The 20766-nt window shown below is 36.7% G+C and overlaps 1 protein-coding gene and 1 long non-coding RNA gene across 2 annotated transcripts; both read left to right on the forward strand.

Moving 5' to 3' along the window:
* The first annotated feature begins 9396 nt into the window (after positions 1–9396).
* Positions 9397–14977, forward strand: LOC139142991 (ankyrin repeat domain-containing protein 50-like). The gene is made up of 7 exons (XM_070713184.1): positions 9397–9481; positions 10038–10227; positions 10554–10791; positions 13413–13628; positions 13838–13929; positions 14203–14481; positions 14968–14977. The coding sequence occupies exons 1-7, from the start codon at positions 9397–9399 to the stop codon at positions 14975–14977; spliced, it is 1110 nt and encodes a 369-aa protein (XP_070569285.1).
* Positions 14978–17903: 2926 nt separating this feature from the next.
* On the forward strand, positions 17904–18968 carry LOC139141946 (uncharacterized). Its single transcript, XR_011554273.1, has 3 exons — positions 17904–18125; positions 18251–18561; positions 18815–18968. It is a non-coding gene; the product is annotated as an uncharacterized lncRNA (long non-coding RNA).
* The last annotated feature ends 1798 nt before the right edge of the window (positions 18969–20766 follow it).

Below are 20766 nucleotides of genomic sequence, written 5' to 3' on the forward strand. Positions count from 1 at the left end.
TGCTTCCATTAAGTTTCTGGAATTTCAGCCAGTCCGTCAACTTTTTAGCCATGTACCTTTTCGAACTCTATCGTTTTAATTTCAGACTGTGTTGAGCACAGCAAGTGATTGTTTCTATGTTCACTGAGTTCTACTGCAAATACTTATGCTATCTATCCTGTTGCAGGTGGGAGCTTGATTTCCGTTCTGTGACTGTTGTTCAATCAACCTACTCCTTTTAGAATGTCAATTCCTTGGAGAAACTCATCATAACATGGCGGTCGAATTTGATATCATAAGTTAGTATCAATCAACGGTAACTGTTTATTACATTAATTGTTTTGCTTTTGGTACAACTCGTTCTAAATGGCCTTCCCTAGGGTACAATGCGCTTCGGGGTCAGATATTCGGCCTAACAGTTTTAATTCGGTCTCACAGGCTACTTTGAAGTTGTTTGAGTTAGTAAAGTTTTTGCCTCCTTAGTTTCGTGACAATCAAATTCGTAATTTTTAATGCCATAGTTAACCGTACTGATCCTCGACGGTGTGAGAGTTGGCGGCCTTTCTAGATTTCGACTTTTACATACATCTTTCTCTACAACAACAATTTGCACAGTATCCTCTGACTTTCAATCTTAGTGACAAAATGGTTTTGCCGAGGAAAGTTTGAGAACGAGTGAACTCCTTTTCGAGGCGTGTTAGCGTCATCCATCCAATTTGAATAGATCACAGTCTCTCGTGTATGGAGGGACTGTGAATGGATGTGAGAGAACACGCCAGTGTTTGAATGTTTGTTAATGCAGGTGGCCATTATCTGTTATGTTAATGCTTTGTTGACATAACCTCCGAAAGCATCACTCACTATAAATTCTTAAATTAGAAATGATCTCAGAGAGATTCTGTTGGTGTCAACTTGTACACATACTTAGCTATGCTTACACAGAAGAGTAAACTACAAGTCAAATCGGAGTAAGACTCGCGACATTTGAAATGAGTAACGATATCATATCGTCGAAAGCCCCAGTGGCGGTTGAAAGGCATTCACACGACCCTGACGAGAGTTCCGGTAAACAAAATGAAAACAAGCAGGAGGCTCCACAGCTGCTGCAGTTATTTCAGGCGGTAAGTTAAGTCATCGGAATCATGCTGTATCTTGGTCATCTGCATTTTCACTTGAACTATTCATCAATAAAACGGTAAAACATGACTACTGAACCAGGTATCGCCTTGTACCCTGTATCAAAAGATATGTACGCTTATATGTTACAGCATTCATTTACACTTTACCTTATAAGAATATCAACTCACTCTGCATTATTTGCAAATGTGTAGTTAGCATTTTTATCACAAAAGACACCGCTGTCAGCAACCAAAATTCACTGACAGCGGTGATGATAACGAGAGGTTCTCAAAAATAGCGAGAAAGGGTCAATTCCTCTTTCTAAGCTCCCATTATTTAACCATGGCAATTCAAAATGCTACGCATATTTACCACTCCCGGCCCAATTTTTTTCGACACCAGCAGCCAGGGCAGAAGGCCATGGACGATGCCAAGTCATACGATGAAACCATAGGCCGAGTCTTATTGACGGTAGACCACCTCTGACTTGTTACTGCAAATACCACAGCAGTACGAGAAGCAGTCGACAGTCTACAAACTTGACCCTTTGTCATGTTCAGAGATTTAATAGAGATATGACCGCCTTCATGTTCAGTGCAACTTATAATTATAGACGTCGGTGTGCATCGTCACTTTTAAATAATGAGTTCAGGTCATTGCAGATTTTTCGGCTAAAGCTAAATATCACGTTGTTAAAACTAATCATTCTTAGCACCAAAATAATATGCTTCTCACCTATCGCAGGGTTGCTTTTAATATGCTGCGGACAAACATTTTTTTTCTATCATGACGACCTTACTTGACAGTTATTCTTCAGGAAGGAAAATTTAATATTCCCAACCATTATTTTTTTGAGAGAAAGACAGACACAGAGACCGAAACAGACATACAAACAGACATAAACAAAGAGACACAGTGACTACATTCTTGACCTCAAAAATTGGCGGCCTATTTGATTTAAAGGGATAAGAGTTTGAAAAAAATGTTGCTGTCCATTTATTGGAAAAAAAATTTCTCAACCAGCGTGCAGAGGAAACTTATTCCAACGAAAGATGTTAAAAATAATTTGTTTCCATGTGCCCTAAGACTGTGTCTTCATTGATCTCTGGAGCCACCGCCTACGGCTGTTGATTACGGCAGCTTTCACAGATTGTTTAATGATTAATCTGTTACACAGGATAAATGGTATGAATAGGTTTGTGAAAATAAACAATCAGAAACTTGGGTATGCAGGAATGTGTACTTGCATTTCGGATATTTGCAAGCTGATTTCAAAGGCATACTGCTTAACGTCAGATAATGCATCGTAATGTTTGACAAATATCAGTGTATCGTTATTAAGTATGTTAAACATCACCATTTTCTCTTGTACCAAATTTTATCGGCATAGAAAACAATTGTAATGCCAATGACATATATGTAGAATGTCATTTGATATAATCATCAATGAAAGAAGCAAAACGTTTCAGCTGCAACTCAAATGTCAGTAAACTTCATATTTTGTATTCTGTCACACCTTATGTTGACATTTGCTTGCCTCTTAAGGGTTTTAAAAATGTTAGGATTGGTTTATTTTCTTAAGAGGTTGTATCCATTTTTTTTCAAAATCCGTTTCAGCATAAGTAAATTTCCAGGATTTTCCTATTTTCAAGCCATTTTGTACAGTATTCAAGCGAACGTCTTACGTACATTGCTGTATTTTCTATGACCAGTGCTAGTCACTAACAGTGCAAACACAAGCCTTTTAATAAGCAGTATGACACTAACAGGCAAACAAAAACTTGTTTTGCCCCTCCACCCATTGCATTGTGTTATAACACATATCCCTGGGAATGCACTGACGTAAGCTCCCATTGACAAGCCCAATCTTGCGTCCTCGGGGGCTAGGAGAAACACGTGCTTTACCTTATAACACGTTTCCCTGCCAATGCACTGACATAACCTCCCGGTGCCAAGCCCAGTCTTGCGTCTCTGGGGCTTGAAAAACATGGGCTTTTCCACTTAATAATATTATAACATGAATATTTCCATCTGCCTAGAAATTACCGTTTCATGTGTCATGTATTAATCAAAACAACTAATATTCTTGCAATAATTACATGTTCGTTTTCTTCGGCATTCTGAAACAAACCGTAAATATCCAATCTTTAAAAACATGATTTGCTGGCATTCGTTGATAAAGCAAAGAACAATCTTCTGCAGGTCATCATCTTGCAGCCTTTCTTAGCGATCTACTTGAAGGATGTGTCTGTTTATCCTTCATAGTGTTGTCTGTTTATCCTTCATAGCGTGCACTACTCTAGTTCAATACAGAAGCTATATTATCCCGATATTTTTTAGAAACTTTGATCTTTTTTCACCAAATCTCACTATATAGTGCTTGTATGCAGTGTTGAAAACAATAATATTTCAACATATCAAAATTCTACCAACAGCACGTACGCAGGTCATATAAATGCATGCACATTTCTTCTGGCTGTAGGAACGGGAATGATAGTCGGCAAAGTCAGGTTTCTGCAATTATCCCTGCATAGGCATTCTCATGAAGATTGTTGCATTTGTCACACTTAGCACCCTCTCATAAATCTGCATTGTATAAAGTATCTTTTTGCTGCTAATAAATTAGTTGCTGTTGTACATGCATGGTACTCGACCTGATAACCTTTGACCAGGGATGGAACCTTATTAAACCAGATGTGAACTGAGTTTGCTCACATGGTTTACAACAGGTTCATTACATAGTAGTATACTTCACAGAACGATCAGATATCTCTCAGATCATTATGTAGCAGGTTTCATCAACTTTCGCACAGTACTCTCGGAGTTAATTCACTTGTTACAAAACTTCATTTAATATGCAAATAAGTTTTTTTTTAAACTTGATACTGCTAAATTATTCATTGGATAATTAGATATCTAGCAGATCGTCATCTTTAGCACATGTCATTAAATTTAATGCTGTAACTTCGGAGTAATATCACTAATTACAAAGTTCATTTAATATGCAAATGAACCCTTGATTAACTTCACTCTAAATGAATGCTACACAACACAATCAGATATCTATCGGATCAGCATCTGCAGCAAATGTCATCGAATTTTGTGCAGTTATTTCGGAGTTATAGGACTAATTACAACAGTTAATTAAATATGCAAACTAGCTATTTATTAACATGACACTGCCCAACAGAGTACAGTTAGATATCTATCTGATCAATGTCTGTAGCAGGTATCATCAACTTTGGTGAAGAAATTTTTGAGTTATATCACTACTTACAAAAGTTCGTTAAATAGGCAAATGAGTACATAATTAAATGACACTCACAGTATCATTAAAATGTTCTAAGATTGTCATCTGTGAAAAGTTTCAAGAAATTTTGTGCGGTATCTCTTGATGTATGTCGACACTGTCATTACTATTTTCATAAGAAACCATTACATGAAAAAATGAGAGTTCATTACTTCATAAATATGCAAGCCACACTAACCAAAATCTAATCAGCTCTTGTTACTAGCATACAGTACCTGTCTACCAAATCTGACTTGAATCCCTTTTGATATCGTGTAATCAGATACACAGACAGACAGACAGACAGACATACAGACAGACAGACACACATGGACAGACAGACAGACATAGCTATGGTATAAATTCACGTGTTTACATACGTGAGCTAAAAAAAGTAATATGATACAATAAAATTATTAAATCGAATTTCGTTTATTTCTTCCACAAGGCAAAGCTTGGTCATAGTCGTACAATTGAGCGAATAATACAGAAATGTTTTAATAAAAGTAAGGATGACATAAAAAGAGCTGTCAACTGCCGCGACAAGGACAAATTGGGCCCTCTTCATCATGCTGTCCGCCATAATCACATGAATGTGGTTACGGTACTGATAAAAAATCATGCAGGTAAGCACTTACACACATAGTATTACAATGATCGTAAACAATGTTCGACACAATGTACTAGAGTGGAATAATATTGTACAATATTTCTACTCTGGTCACTTTTAAAAGCATGATTTCCAATGATTTCCTAGGGAATCTATTGATCATATATATATAATATATATATATATATATATATATATATATATATATATATATATATATAACCACGATTATAGAAAGATAATCGGATTTATATACATGCAGTTGTAGTTTTCATATTTTCAAGGGTAGACTGCCCTCTACGGCAAATAGAGTTCCATTCATTAGTGCCTTAGAGGGGGGTCACAACATTGACCTGCCTCTTTTCGATCACACCGCCAAACAAGCAGCTGGCATTTTGGTTTTTCAACAATTTTATCCTCGTTTCAACATTTTTCAGGCAAGCTCTCTTTTGTCTTAGGGGTCCTACCCTTATATAAGTGCTGATATATATAATGAGAAAATTTCATGTGCTATGCATTTTAAGTTACACATTTCCTTTTTTTTCATTTCCAAAGTTGTTAACCAGGTGACATCACAAGATGTGACACCACTACATATTGCGACAAAATATATTCACGGCAATGATGTGAATGACCAAATGAAGCCTGAAGAGGTATGTGTTGTAAGCAAAAACTATGTAAATACACTTTTCTCTTTTAGTTGATGATCTAATCAAAAGTCAAAGTATGGTACATTTTCTGAATTTCGTACATGTTTTGCTGATTCATCATAGTTATAACAAAAGTCGAAGTAGAAAAGTTCCCTGAGCTAGGCAGACTAAGCGAATTAATATAATCAAACCACACCTGTGGTTTGATAAATAACATAAACTGAAATAAACAGAGAAAGACAGGCAATATCCTGTTTGAAGTAAGGTTTTTAGGGTATACACGCCTCGAGCTGTTTCATAAATCGGTAATTTTGTTATCAGCAAATCACACGCCAATATATTGTTCCGAAGGATTTTCATTTCCCCATATTTTGCATTGTCGTACTTATAAAGTCTAATGGTCATGGCGCATCCCTCCCAATGCCTCTTTAACTGCTCCTTTTTAATTTTTGATAGATTAGCAAATCCCACAGCACGCCGAAAAAAAACTTGTCAGGGAACACTGGCATTTTTCTGAATTTTTATATGTTCATTTCTTTATGCAAACCTATTGGACTGGCTGCTTTGTGCAACCCTTTGGTAGTCGGCAACTTTAAGTGTGGGAATTGTACCTCCAGTAAAACGAAAGTATGCGAAACTTTTGTGTAAATGATTTAACACACGATGGTATAACTTCTTTCAGGGTGTAATCAACTACCTTGTCAAAAAGGGCGCTGATTGCACAGCAAAGGATTCGTATGGTTCTACACCATTGCATTTCGCTGCAATGAGAGGTAATACACACGCTGCGAAAGAACTTATGAACGCAGCGAATGAAAGGAAGATATTTTCGAAAATCTCTACCCTTTGTAAGGTAAATACCGTATATTGTTGTTTCTGCAATCATGCTTTTTGCAAATCACTTATTAGAATCATATTTTGATACCAATCATAAAAGGATTAAAGGAAAAAGTCAATGAGAAAGAGTTAGCCTGAGTTGCAATACTCATGCGTTCTCGACTCCGTATAGTTTATTTAACCCATATTTCTATAATTAATAGTTTACTGTATAGAAAGCTCTTTAGTGAGGTTGAATAATGAATGTTTTACAATGAGGTTGGGAAATAAGGCAATTTTTTACAGTTACGTGTCTTCATTTCCATGAAAAATTTATGAAAAATTATTCGATCAAAAATGTTTTCGTCTTTTGGTTCTACTCTATAATACTACAGATTCAGTACAACCAACAGATCATTTGATATCGGTAGCAACAAACCGACGTGTATAAACTCGTTTTGGTGCACGTTTGTGCTGGTTGTTTTGTTTGTACCGTTTGTACCGTGCTCAATTTGAATTCCGTATTTTTTACAGCTGAGATAAACTCAGTGGCCATCGAAAACAAACTTCCTTACTCTTCTTATTGAGGTTTTCTTATTATTTGAGTTGATATTGTCTATCACATTAACTCATGAATATTTTGACATCTTAGGCAAGAGATATACAGGGAATGACACCCCTTCACGAGGCATGCCTTCATGGAAACGAGTCGGTCGCTAAGCTGTTACTGGAACACCAGGCTGATCCTTGGGCAATTGACTCTGAACGACGAACACCCTTACATCTGGCATGCCTCAGCGGGTCTTACAATATATGCCGAGCCATTATTGATAATATCAAGAAAAGGATGAATACGACGAAAAAGGTAATGTCGGATATATATATATATATATATATATATATATATATATATATATATATATTTGATATATATAACACTTCAAGAACAAAGTAATGATAGATGTTACTCTTAATGTCGGGCGTCTGGATAGCTACAAACCCTGCCGAAAGGGTTTTAAATATGTCACTGCTGTTCACAGAATACTGAAATGTTTACACAACTTCATGACCGCTTGTTGACAATTTCGGCCAGTTATACTTTCAAAGCCGGTGGCAAAAACTTTGCTGAATTTGAAGGGGCGTCAATTCAATGCAGCTTGCAGTCCGCCGAACTGTTTCCCTGTCTTTTCAATCATGAATCAAAAATCGCTGCCTTTGTGCTTATTTAAATGACATTGTATTGAACCACAAAAACCGTGTCGTACATGTCCCTTGGCCGGTGATAAATACATGCAAGCATGTACAAGGCAAACTTTCCACTTGCAGTATGGATAGTTTCGAGGCGATCACAGTCGCGATGATTGACTGTGACTGCAAGTGAACTCAACGGATTGCATTGCTATGGGTTTGTATGTCCAATGTGTAAATTAGTAATTAGATGAGGTAAAATGCAAAATAAATTCAAATAATATTGTATCATAATATATTTAATGTACATAGCAAGTTGCGTCACCCTCGATCAAGTCAACCAAAATATATATCCTTAATTAGAAAAATTCGTTTAATATGCCAATTCGTAATCAGCTGATCTCAAAAGGCTAAATAAACATCCATAATGTCATATCACACTATCTTAAATACATATCAAGCTTCGTCAACAATTAATATTGTATCATAGTATCTTTAATGTGCATAACAAGTTTCGTGACCTTCGAAAAGGTCAACTAAAATATGCATCCCAAATTAGAAAAGTTTGTTAAATATGCAAATTAGTAATAACCTGATCTAAAAATGCTAAGTGACTTTCAATAACGTTATATTATAGTATCTTCAATGTACATAGCAATTTTTTACAACTTTGATTGTGTCAATCTAGAAATATCTGTCATTCTGAAAGTTTATCAAATATATAAATTAGGATTTAGCTGATCTCAAAATTCTAAATGACTTCTTGTTATGTAATATGGTAATATCTTCAATGCACATATCAAGTTTAATGAATTTTGATCTGGTCACTACTCAAATTTAGTCCTTATAAGGAATGTTTGATTTATATGCAAATGTGTAATCAGCTGATCTAAAAATGCTTATACTGATTTCATGTAATGTAAATATCATAATAGTTTCTTAAATGTACATATCAAGTTTCGTCAACTTTGACCTAGGCAACTTATTAATAGCCCGAATAAGGAAAGTTTGTTAAATATGCAAAATCAACTGATCTCAAAATGAATTTCAAATATATCACAGTACTTAAATAACAATATCCGGGTGCCTGTACTTCGGTCAAATCAATCCATATATATATATATATATATATATATATATATATATATATATATATATATATATATATATATATATATATATATATATATATATATATATATATAATATATATATATAATATATATATATATATATATATATATATATATCTCGGTAATGAATACAAATATTAGTAATTAGCTGAAGTAGAAAACATACGGAATGTTTTTTGAATATGCAAATTAGTAATTAAGTAATTATACACCATCCACTTTAGAAGCTAAAACCGATTTGAAATAAAATTGTATACTGTGTTCCAAAATGTTTATGTGATCTTTTAACCAATTAAACGATACAGAAACCTTAGGTGTTATGATTTACTTTCCTTGGATATTCTTTTGGTTGTCAATTAGGTGACAGTACCTTAATTATTACCGTGTTGATCTACGTTTTGGCTTTTTTTGGTTATAATGTTCTAAAGGATGGTTCATTTAAGAACAACGACATGGGACATATATTCTCACAGCCACAATTATTTTAGCGGCATAAACGTAAGACAATTTTCCAGAGAAAGTTCAAATATTGCTATCTATTATCATTAATAGCTAAAACACACTGATTTTTTCTCAATCGTTCATAAACTAAAGCGCGACAAAATCATCAACATGGCTGATATTGCTGGAAAGACCCCGCTAGAGAACGCTGTGGAAAGTGGTCAAAAGGAGGTGGTCAAATTTTGCATTGAACAGGGTAAGTTTAATTAGATAAAGGTATGATATTTGTCGATTTTCGTTTGCTTATGTCAAACATCTAAGATCCGCTTCATCCTTTCCTTCTATTTCCGCAAATGATCATCGTCATCAACATCACAAATCATGGTTGCAAGATTGGCATAGCTCATTTTTTGTTACAAAATAGACCTGTGGATATCGCTATGAATTGAAACGACTGATAAATTAAACCATGATCTCTAATGAAGCTGTTATCATGTTTCTAAATAAGTTTCGATGGAAAGTATTGCCGTCAGGGTAAACTCTAAAAGTACTGACTGTAAATAACATAAAGAATTTTTTTAAGTTAAGCAAACATGTAACACACTCAAGGAAAGAGCTGTTATTCTATTCATTGATTTCTATAAATTTAAACAGATTTAGAACAACTAAACTATGATAACTGAACATATTTTCCTCGTCATTTTGCGGTCAAAAATTCTACCTAACTGTGAAATTTCGAAATATATCAGTATGCATGTTGTAAAGTCATTCACACTGTCGCTCTGATGATCTGAACTCATTATGTTTTGAAGGCGCAAATATACCAGATCCTGTAGCAAGAAAGCGATTGATAAGAGAAGCTTCGCTGTCAAACTCATGGAAAGAAATAATGGAAGAATTGGTCAAGGAGAAAAGATTCAAGCAACAAGAAACCATGCTCAAACGAGAAGTTGTGCAAATTGCAGCAGCAAATGGCCGGCACAAAATAATCGAACTTTTGATGTACGTAAGTCGACTAAGAAACTAAAAAATGGTTTTGATGTATGTGAATATTTATGAATATCTGTAAGATGGTCTTTTTCATTATATCTTTCGGTGACACACCATTATCAATAAATTACACTCTTTGCATAGAAAAAATGCAAAATACATTCTTAGTTGCCTCTTGCCAAGAGTGGTCGTAAGATTGTGCCCCTGGCGGAATAGTGAAGTCCTTGTTCACAGGTGCGTAAATATTTACACCAATCAACCTCTCCATTTGGCTGTCTTATCCTGTAAGAAAAGGCCTGCACAACAGATTCCCCGCATATTCATTTTCCTGCCTTCAGCTATCGGGAAAAATCTGAGGGCAGTGATGACAAGAGTACTGGTGAGGAAGTTGACACGGAATTAATAAACCATACAGACGAAGAACTCAGAACTCCTTTGTTAATCGCAGCTGGAAATGGCCATCACAATACTGTTAAATATCTTCTGAAAGTAGAAGCAGATTTGGAAGCGACTGATAAACATGGTAAAACAGCCCTTTTCTTGGCTGCTGAAAATAATCATGAAAAGGTTCTTAAGGTAGGTATCACAATCGTTTTGTTGAAATACGATCAGTTTATAGTGTTAATTTTAATGGGAGTATACGTTCCACAGAGATTACTAGAAGGTTAAAAGTTGTTGCTCCAATTTGTTCTGAAACCGAGACCACAACGGACGGGTAAGACAGAGGGCACATGTTTTCACTAATTTTCCTATAAGGTTGAGGCTCCGCCATGTTTCAATATTACGCCGAGTCATCCTGTAATTGTTCATAATCTATCACAGCACAATCAAGTGTTCAAGATGCTAGTCTTGCTTTCCTGTTGTCTACATAAGCTTCTAGTTCTTCTTCCTCCTTCCATGTTCAACTGAACTTTTTACGGACTTTCTTCGACTTCCATAGAACTCAACAGATAGGATAGCATTGCATGCTTTATCTGAGTCTCGACAGCTTATGATTGATACATTCCGGTGATACCAGATAGACATCGGACGACTCTTGTCATAGAAAGTATTTAGCGCCCAGTAGGAGTCTCGTTTGAAGTTTCTTATTTGTTGAATGCTTGCCATAAGTCGAGCAATATTTTGGGGAATATTATGGTGAGACCAATATATTTTGTAATTCAATTGATAACCGATTCCACATTTTAAATATTTTGTTTTCAACGTCATATCAATAAATAAAAATAAATTTCAGATCTAGTATATATTCAAACAGTCTAACTATGAACTTTTTTGTATTCATTTTTCGTAAAAGTAATTGCTGACTTATTCAAAACCGTCTGGTTAAAAGGGATCGTTCTCAAGCAGCTAAAAATCCCGTTGTCTTACAGATTGAAGTCGATGTAATTTTAACACTATCCCTTTTCGTTTATTTAACCGTATTATTATATAGAAATTGTTATTTTTATTTTTGTGTTCCACTCTTCTAATTTTTAATTCAAATAGGTATTACTGGACATACTGAAAGAGAAATCTGAACGAAAAAGATGTGAAAAGGAGTCAGAGACGAAGGTAGCTTTTGTGGATCGAAAGAAGGAGACACACACGTGCTAGATGAGATAAAAGTATCGGATCAGGTGATATACTTACAGAATCAACATTCTTTTATTGTCACCCTCAAGGCAAAGGAATTTGAAAACGTTTGTAATGTTTATCCTGTTAATGTTTTATTCCGATGTCTATCGTTGATACAATAAAGTTACTTTGCGACAACTAATCTCAATTTTAAGGGGGCGATGCCTTGGTGGGGTTCACCTTTTAGCTTGTCAAGCAGTCGTAAGTTTCGTAATAAGGAAGTGTTAATTTATGGAAATGAATGCAAATCACCCAATATCCTGGCTTCTGTTTCCTCCCAATGTCAAAATTTCCAAAGAATTTAACTCCACTCTAGCTGGGTCAAATTTTCTAAAATTTTCACATTCTGTTTTTTAAATGCTCTTAAAAACGACTATTTTGTTTGGCAATAAACCTTTTACATTTTAAATAAAAAGCATTTGAATTTTACTAATTATGATTTTAATCACTTTTTTTAAGTGTCAGTTTATCAATCCTTGCCATTTTAGAATGAGGATAGATAATGCAAAATAAAGATGTCGTTTTTTCTACATATACTCTCTTTCAAGTTAATATTACATTTAGAAAATAGTGTCAAGATTTTTACTTAGATTATTTTTATCATTAATACCAAAATTGAGGGTTTTTACCGCAAATATACACTTACTTCATCTTTCGATTAAACTACTGCTACCATACTAAATTGTAGAGTCTCTGCTTTTTGAAAATGTATGGTGTGAGGGGTTTCATTGTCATCTTTGATGAGAGATATTGCTTTGAAAAAACTTTTTTGGCAACATGCAGCTCCACCTTAATTACTTATGATAGGACGAACATGATGAAAATAAAAAAGAACACAAAGAAGAAGTCTGCATTCTATAAAATGATTTACATGTTACAGCCAAAGTTTACTTGATATTAATAAAGGCAATTTGTCCGACATTAAGAATTAACGTTGCCAGTATCAGGTTTACTTTAGTACTTTAATCATTAATTCTTTAGACTTTGATAACATCCTACATCCAAATCGCATAATAATTACTTTCAAGATCTTAATAAATTTTACAATCTTCCATTGTAGCTTTATGCAATTTTACAACTTAGTGTTGCATATTGTTAAAATATTAAAAGTGTAATTACGCAACTTGCTTAAGGATGTACGATCGGTAAAATTAAAAGTAATGTCATTTCTCTAAATTGTCGATTTTTGGATTCTCCTTTGTAAGTATTATCAAAATGTGTGATAAAATATAGGGGTCACCGCGCTCTTTCTGAGATAAATGACTCTGAATTTTGCCATTTAGGAGAAAAAGTGCTGAGTCATCATTTTTTCACCAATGCATTTTCTATGGACGAAATAATTCAATGCTGTTTATCTCAAAAGTTAGCGCGGTGACCATATCATTTTATTTGATCACTATTATTTATTTCTCTAGACTGAGCTTCGTGCAAATTTTCATGAAAATGACAATAGTAGAAATTGATTTTCCAGCAAATTTCAATGTAATCCTATGGGAAGTGACAAATTCCACGCGCGCGTACCGCTCGTACATCCTTAAGAGAACGTGCTTTTATTTTCTCTCTGTAATGTTCCGCTTTCTCAGACAACAACGCCAGTAAGAGCTGATCTGAAGGAACCAGCGATTGAACAGTTACCAGACAATAATGCTCAGGATGAAAATAGAGAGAAAGAAGTCGAACACGAGGAAGGAGATAAAAGAACTTTACCAGAACGGAAAAGTCTAAATGGTTATCGTGGCCAAACTTCGGAAAGAAGAGGGATGGTCCGAAAGGCAATGACCGCACCATTGAGGAAAAAAGTAAACCACCACTGGATATTTTAAACCATTCTGATAATTACGGCAACACACCTCTCCATATTGCATCTCAGCGTGGAAACAAACAAATTGTAGAGGTTTGTAATCATAAATGTGATGCGCATTTAAAAGTATTCATCCCTAATAAGTGCTTTAGAGAATCAGTACATTAGATATACATGATAATAATTGTAACATCCTTTCCACTTCAGCAACTGATAATAGCCGGGCTGACTGAATGGAAAACCACAAACTGTGAGGAAAATACGCCCTTACACCTTGCAGCTGCCAAGGGGCGCAACTTGTGAGTATCTATTTTGATTTCATATAATACCATTCATTATATCCTCCCTCTTTTCCTGATTTACGCAATCAAACATATCCCTCATTGGTCAGTTTGACATACACAAAGAAACCACTGGTTAGATAGAAAAAAACATCGAGTAATTTTAACATTGATGATCTACTGACTTTTGAATTAGAATGAAGTATATCATAGAATAAGTTATCATATATAGGTCTATATACTAGGTCTATAAAAATTATCTGTTTCCTTTCCCGTTTTACTTAAAATTAGCATTATACTTAAACTGATCGAATACGTTGGTCAGGAGTCCACATGTACAAATAATGATGAGAGCATGGATGAGGACAAGCAGCATGGTGGAATCAATATCGAGAAACATGAAGAAGGGCAAACGGCGGATGGTAAACCTATCGACTTGCCTAAAGACGTGACGAAATATGTGGATGCAAAGAATGACGTCATGAACACACCACTCCATCTAGCAGCACTTGGAGGTCATAAACACGTAGTAAAACTCTTGATTGAAAAGGGTGCGGATGTTAAGGCCAGGTAAGTATATGCTTATGTAATGTAACCGAGGCTCATAACGTACGAGAGCAAGCACGTCATACAAAAAGTATGTACACAAGCACTGTAGTATATTCAAGGCAATCCTATGGTAAGAGGAAAACAACAACTGCAAAATCAGTGTAAATATAGCAGATACCAAGTTTGCTTCAAGTCTCAATCGGTGATAACATAAAACATATTTTGAACCTTTCATTTCTCTTCAAATGATCTAACCTGCATGATTTAATCTTCGATTGTCGCCTGACAGCCAGCCATGCCGAATATTATGTTTTTGAATTGTCATATTACAGCCAAGCAGAGCTACGCTTCCGATCAATTTGCCACAAATTTATGTACATGTTTATGCCTAGAATTTTTTCATAAATTTTGTTTGATATGAAAAGCAGTTTGTATTATTTGGCGTGAAGTCTTGAAATGCCGAAATACTAATAAACTAATCACCATCTAAACTCTGCTTGCATCCAGACAAGATTAAACATTCAATGAAATATTGTACAGTGTGAACAAAACAATACGGTTCTGAAATTCGAGTGTAAAACTATCGCCATGTATTGCTGAACATTTACTATGAGGTTATTACGAAAATACCGCAAAGGATGCACGAGGACATTGGCGCAGCGTATCGCCCTTCGCGAAACCTTGTTATTATAGATCTTAAATTCGTGACTGAGTCATCAAATTGTCAGAGTAGTGACCATTTTCGTGCAATGTCGACAATTTTTCTTCCGATTTTATCGCGCCAGGGTGGAACACTATCTCGGACGCGCTTAGCACTTCTTCTACACAAGTACGTACGTACAGAGACATGTTCTGGCACTCGTCCAATGAGTCCCTTGAAACCGTCACAGTGAACGCGCAGATACAGCCGCAGGGGATGGGGCGCCAGAAACCGTACGTGTTACGGAACGGGCGATACGGCTTTTTAGCGCAGGCAAAATTATATTGTTCTCGCTGGTAGATGTATAATAAGTAATAGATAACCACCAACACCGAGGAGTTTCGGAAATAGAATCGCCGAGGCCGTAGGCCGAGGCGATTCTATTTCCGAAACTCCGAGGGGGCGGTGGTTATCTGACTTAAACCACGCGGTCACTTTTCATTCAAACCACAGTAACTGTTCGCTCCATTACTGTCATTACATACCTAAATGAACAATGGTCGATACCAAAGGGTTCTGGAGAACTGACCGCCCTTTGTTTTCCAAGTGAAATTTTGAATACGAAAATCGATGATAATTTACATATTAACTTGTCCACCTGGTCGAACTTCTCACCTGGTCACCACCAGTGTATTGGAAACATTCAGCGTTTCATTGGCTGATGAGGTAAATTGCACTGATTTGAATTGCTAATGTGATATAAAATACACCGAAGCACCAAATTAATTTCAGTCTCGCCACGAGTGTCTGACCGTGAAATATGGCAAGTGACAGCGATAGCGACTCGATCTTTATCACACAAAATAAGGTCAGAGAAGCTTCGTCAGACAATGCTAGCTGTAGCGAATTTGAGTTTGACGCTGAAGAATTTCTGGCAAAATTTCCAGTGGTAGGACAGCAGAAAAATGTAAGTGACGGCAAACGACTAGGTGATATCAAAAGCGACGAGGAGATAGCAAATTTGATAAAAAGTAATATACCCCCAAATACTAGAAGAAAGATGACTTGGGCTTACAATACATTCGAAACTTGGAGAAATATGAGGAATGATTATTGCAGTAAAAATGAAATTTCGGGTCTCAGTGTAATTGGGCCTCAGTCACTCGAAATGACCAATGATGAGTTGAATTACGCGCTTTCTCGTTTCGTACATGAAGTAAAGAAAACTGATGGTACCGACTATCCCGCAAACACCTTGTTTGAAATAATTTGCAGTCTCCAAAGCATCTGCACGACAATGGTCGTGTTGTGAGCTTATTGAAAGATGATATCTTCAGAGAATTGCAAGGTAGCTTAGATGCCGTCATGAAACTAAGGAATAAGGCCGGGCTAGGTTTAGTAAAAAAACAAGCGCAAACTAGAAAGCATTTGCAAGCAAAAGCGAAGTTCCAGAGACCAGAGCAGCGGAAGAAACAAGAGAATGTGTGACAAAGATAGGTGCAGAATGAAAGAGTGCTTTGGATTTAATATTCAGGGCTGATAGCAGTAAACACCATAATACAACTAAAAGCAAGGCAGTCCGGGGAATTACAGTACACAGATTACAAATGCCTACATGTACGGTAAAAACGCAACAGATACATACGGGGGCGACGACGCACGGAAATGTTTATCAGACGACATTCTCGCGAGCCAGAGCAATAATTTTCGCTCCGCTGACCTACGCAAAAATCAATCGCTTGACGGGTAGCGCTGAGTTGTTGCCGTAAAGAGGCTTGTCATTTACGACGATGATCAGACGAGAGGAAACATCGGACCTAGGCCGTTGAAATTGAGCCACATGCATTTTCATTTGATTAAAAGCACAGACTAAAACAATTTTCATTGCTATGTCGCTGTTTTCACAAGATACTGACCATTTGATCTTGGAATGTTGAGTTGCTTTTACGTGCAGCCATGGAGGTAGGAAGAGACTACCTCCATGGTGCAGCCAACGCATGCCGGTGCATGACAGACAGTACGTTCACTATGAATGCCTAGCTCTGCATGGCACGGCTGTGTGTTACCGGCGTTAAACGGCCTCCCACCACAGCCCCGCAGACTATAGGAAAAACCGCTGGTGGCTCCTCAGAAATACGGCGGGCAGTTTCTCCGCCAAAACAGCCGATTTTGAGTCCAAATTTTGCATTGATCATCGTTTTCGAGCACACCCACCTCGCCTAGGTACACGATGTGCCAAGCCGCGCTTGTAAAGTTAGGGAAAGGCTACTTTTCTGTCTCTGTGCGAGCGAGGCGATCGATACGCGGCCATGTTGTTTCATGAGCATTCGGGCGAAACAGTATAGCGCCACGTACGGCGAGTATTTAGAGAAAAATAAAATCAAAAAGCAACAAAAAACAAAGCGAAATAAAGCTAGAATTATTAATAACTGAACGCAATATGATAGTTGAGCAATGCCAAATAAAAAATAAATAAATAAACAAACAAGAAATGCCCGTAAAACCCGTCCGAGCTGAGCGATGACGTCATAAGCGTGTCGCAATGCATTCTGGGTAATTAAGGTAAAATTTGTGTGTAGCATGTTCTATGGTAGTAAAACCGGAAATAGAGAAAGAAAGAAAGAAAGAAAGAAAGAAGGAAAGTGAGCAAAAACTAACAGTTCCAGAGCTGGTCTCTGGAACTAATTATAACACTGGATGAAGAAAAAATTCTTTGGGAAAAGGTTATACTAGGAAAACAAAATGGTCAGAGACTCATGGATTCTATGGTATATTTAATTGGACTGAATTTTGCGTTGAGGGGAGGCCAGGAACATCGAAACATTAGATGGAAAAATTCACAAATATCTTTAAAAGTGTGTAGTAGTGGTCGCCGTTATTTGGAATATGTAGAAGATGTAAGCAAGTGTAATCAGGGTGGTTGAAAAAACCGTCATATTAAGCCGAAAGCAACCCGGGCGTACGAAAATACTGACGACCCAAGTCGATGTGTTGTCGCTTATTTCGAATTCTACAATTCTAAATGGTAAGTGCAGTTTTTTTTTTCGTTCTGTCACCAGCACATTGATGTGCATTTTGCGTACACATAATGAACAAGACGTCCTTCACCATTGCCATGTATTGTTAACGGTGTCTCATTCACATTTGCAGTCCTCCTGATAAACCAAAAGACGCTTTCTATCTGTACCCCTTGAAAAATCCAACGAATGACGTATGGTTTTCATCGAGGATAATCGGGCACAACCAACTCAACACCGTTGTTGCAAGAATGTGTGCGGAGGCAGGATTCGAGGGATTTCGGTCTAACCACTCTCTACGTGCCACAGCTGCGACAAGATTGTATGCAAGTGGTGTCGACGAGCAACTGATCCAAGAGAAAACTGGCCATAGAAGTCTAGCCGTAAGGAACTACAAAAGGACAGCTGACGTACAGAAAGAATATGTAAGCAACATCGTGCAAGGTACATACTTTTTCAAATGGCATGCGTGTGCTTGCAACATGCATCCGTAAGATGCGGTTTTCAAGTGATATATATTCAAAACATTTTCAGCTCTGTTAAAATGACGTATACTTTAATCAAGGCGCGTCAAATGTAATTACCTGGCAGCATAGACAGTTTTAAAATATCTCAAAAAATGCTCCATAATTTTGCAATTGTTCAGAGGCGACTTTATTTAGCGGGACTAACAGGTACAATTTGCCTTATTTTGCAGGAAGAGATGGTCAGCAAAACACCAAGAAGATCAAACTTGGAGGTGGTTGCACGAATTCGGTTGAACCAGAAAAAAATGAAAATATTGATGCAGTACCAGGAATGCATATAAATATCAACATTATGAAATAAATTGATGTGTATTTCGTAAATAAAGATTAGACTGAAAGAAGTCAAGTACAATAAATATGCAAATGTTAACCTGTTATGTGTTTCAATTGAGCTAATTACTACCAGGTGTTGAGGATTCTGTCAGAATCGCCTGGTGTCTGTCAGAATCGCCTGGCGGTTCTGTCAGAATCGCCTGGCGGTTCTGTCAGGACCAGGTAGTTCGTTAAAATAAGTACCGCATAGACAATAGTGTGACGTCAGAAGCGTGGTTTAATGTTACGTATGACCTTATGCAAGCTTCTGTAATGCACGCGTAATTGAGAAGGATAAGGAGAGCAACTTTCCAATACATTGTATTTGTTCGTCACAGAAAAGCAAGTCGGAATAGGATGGCCGATTTTGTTTCGATGTCACAAACGAAACGATCTGTTTGCATTCAGTAAAGCGTTACGTCTTCACACCTTCAGTTAACAGATATGTACCGTCGTTATTTTGTGCACTCGGAAACTTCACGCGAGTACTACAGTTTTCTTTGTATCACAAAGACCTCAAAAGAAGAGCGACTTGAGTAAATACGCGCGGTAGTGTCATTGCCGTACGTAAAAAACAGTGGTGGATGCCCCACTTCCGTTTCACTGCATTCCCGTTCTGTGACACGGGAGTGTAAAGACGTGTGGGCCGAGAAATCTCGTTTCCTCGACTTGTCAGGTACCCGGTTGTGACGTCAACTAAATGAATCGCCAAATCGTAAAAAATCTAGCCTTATCGTTCAAACTATCAAAATTTATCTTGAATTGTCAGGCAAGTGTGCCAACAACAATGCGTTAGACGTCAGCAACGGAAATCGTACGTCATGAAAATAATATGATGGAAATATTGGATTTTGCAATTAAAGTAGACAAGAACATCATTAAAGTATGTAGTAGGGTATTTTTGATTCAGCATTGTTGTCCGTGTCATCAACGAAAAATCATAGGCTTGACAACTACTGACGACGATTTCTATTTTCCAATTCCGAAATATTTATGTAAGAAAATGTGCACTTCGAATGCAAAACAATGCGTTGGCAGTTGCGATGCGGGTAGGATATGTCGCCCGAGGCGTGTGTAAATGTAACATTCCCGTAAAACTATATTTCTTTCACTGACAATAACACACTGCAATATCTAGTTTGTATAATGTCAACATCTAGTTAAGTGAAGCCAATGTGTCGAATTAATGAGATCCTCATAAAAACCCGTCACCCTTTTATGTAAATCTAGCCTGCAACCTATCTGCGGTGAAGGTGTCCCTTACCCTGTCATAAAAGTTCATTGATATGACATTTTACGTTGCTAGTTTGCTGATGACAAATTATGACCCAATAACAAGGATTAAGATTGTTGTTAATGTAATAAAATATGAAGTAGTACTTAATAATAACACAAATTGATAATTATCAAAAGTACAAACGCACCTTAATTGCAGTATATATACGAGAGTTCATTTCACCTATCATAAAATGCATCGTCAAAAATTGACATTGTTTCTACAAGTCTTGTTACTTTACTACGTTCCATTAACTCCTCAAGTTCTTCATTAATTCCTCTTCTGGCGTGTCCTTCTTTCTACATTCTGCCATTCATTTCTTAGTTCATTCATTCATTTGCTCTGTCGTCCAGTCGCTGTTTTATTTTGTCCCTTTATAGTCCCCCAGTTACATATCATGAATTACCAAAGCATCAGCGAAGCAATAATCTCAATGTCTTTCAACATCTGTTCGGCGTACAAATATAGGAATGACATCTTACATACTCCATTGGACTATGCCGCTTCAAGGGGCCGGAAAGAAACAGTTGACAT

This window comes from Ptychodera flava, chromosome 10, assembly GCF_041260155.1.
Source record: "Ptychodera flava strain L36383 chromosome 10, AS_Pfla_20210202, whole genome shotgun sequence".
NCBI lineage: Eukaryota > Metazoa > Hemichordata > Enteropneusta > Ptychoderidae > Ptychodera > Ptychodera flava.

What these genes read in the sequence shown, in the direction of transcription:
- LOC139142991 (XM_070713184.1), top strand. Translation starts at nt 9,397, where the DNA reads ATGGCTGATATTGCTGGAAAGACCCCGCTAGAGAACGCTGTGGAAAGT. An exon ending in ATCATGAAAAGGTTCTTAAG is followed by an intron (nt 10,792 to 13,412) that starts GTAGGTATCACA and finishes CCGCTTTCTCAG; the next exon opens with ACAACAACGCCAGTAAGAGC. An exon ending in CCGCACCATTGAGGAAAAAA is followed by an intron (nt 13,629 to 13,837) that starts GTAAACCACCAC and finishes TTTCCACTTCAG; the next exon opens with CAACTGATAATAGCCGGGCT.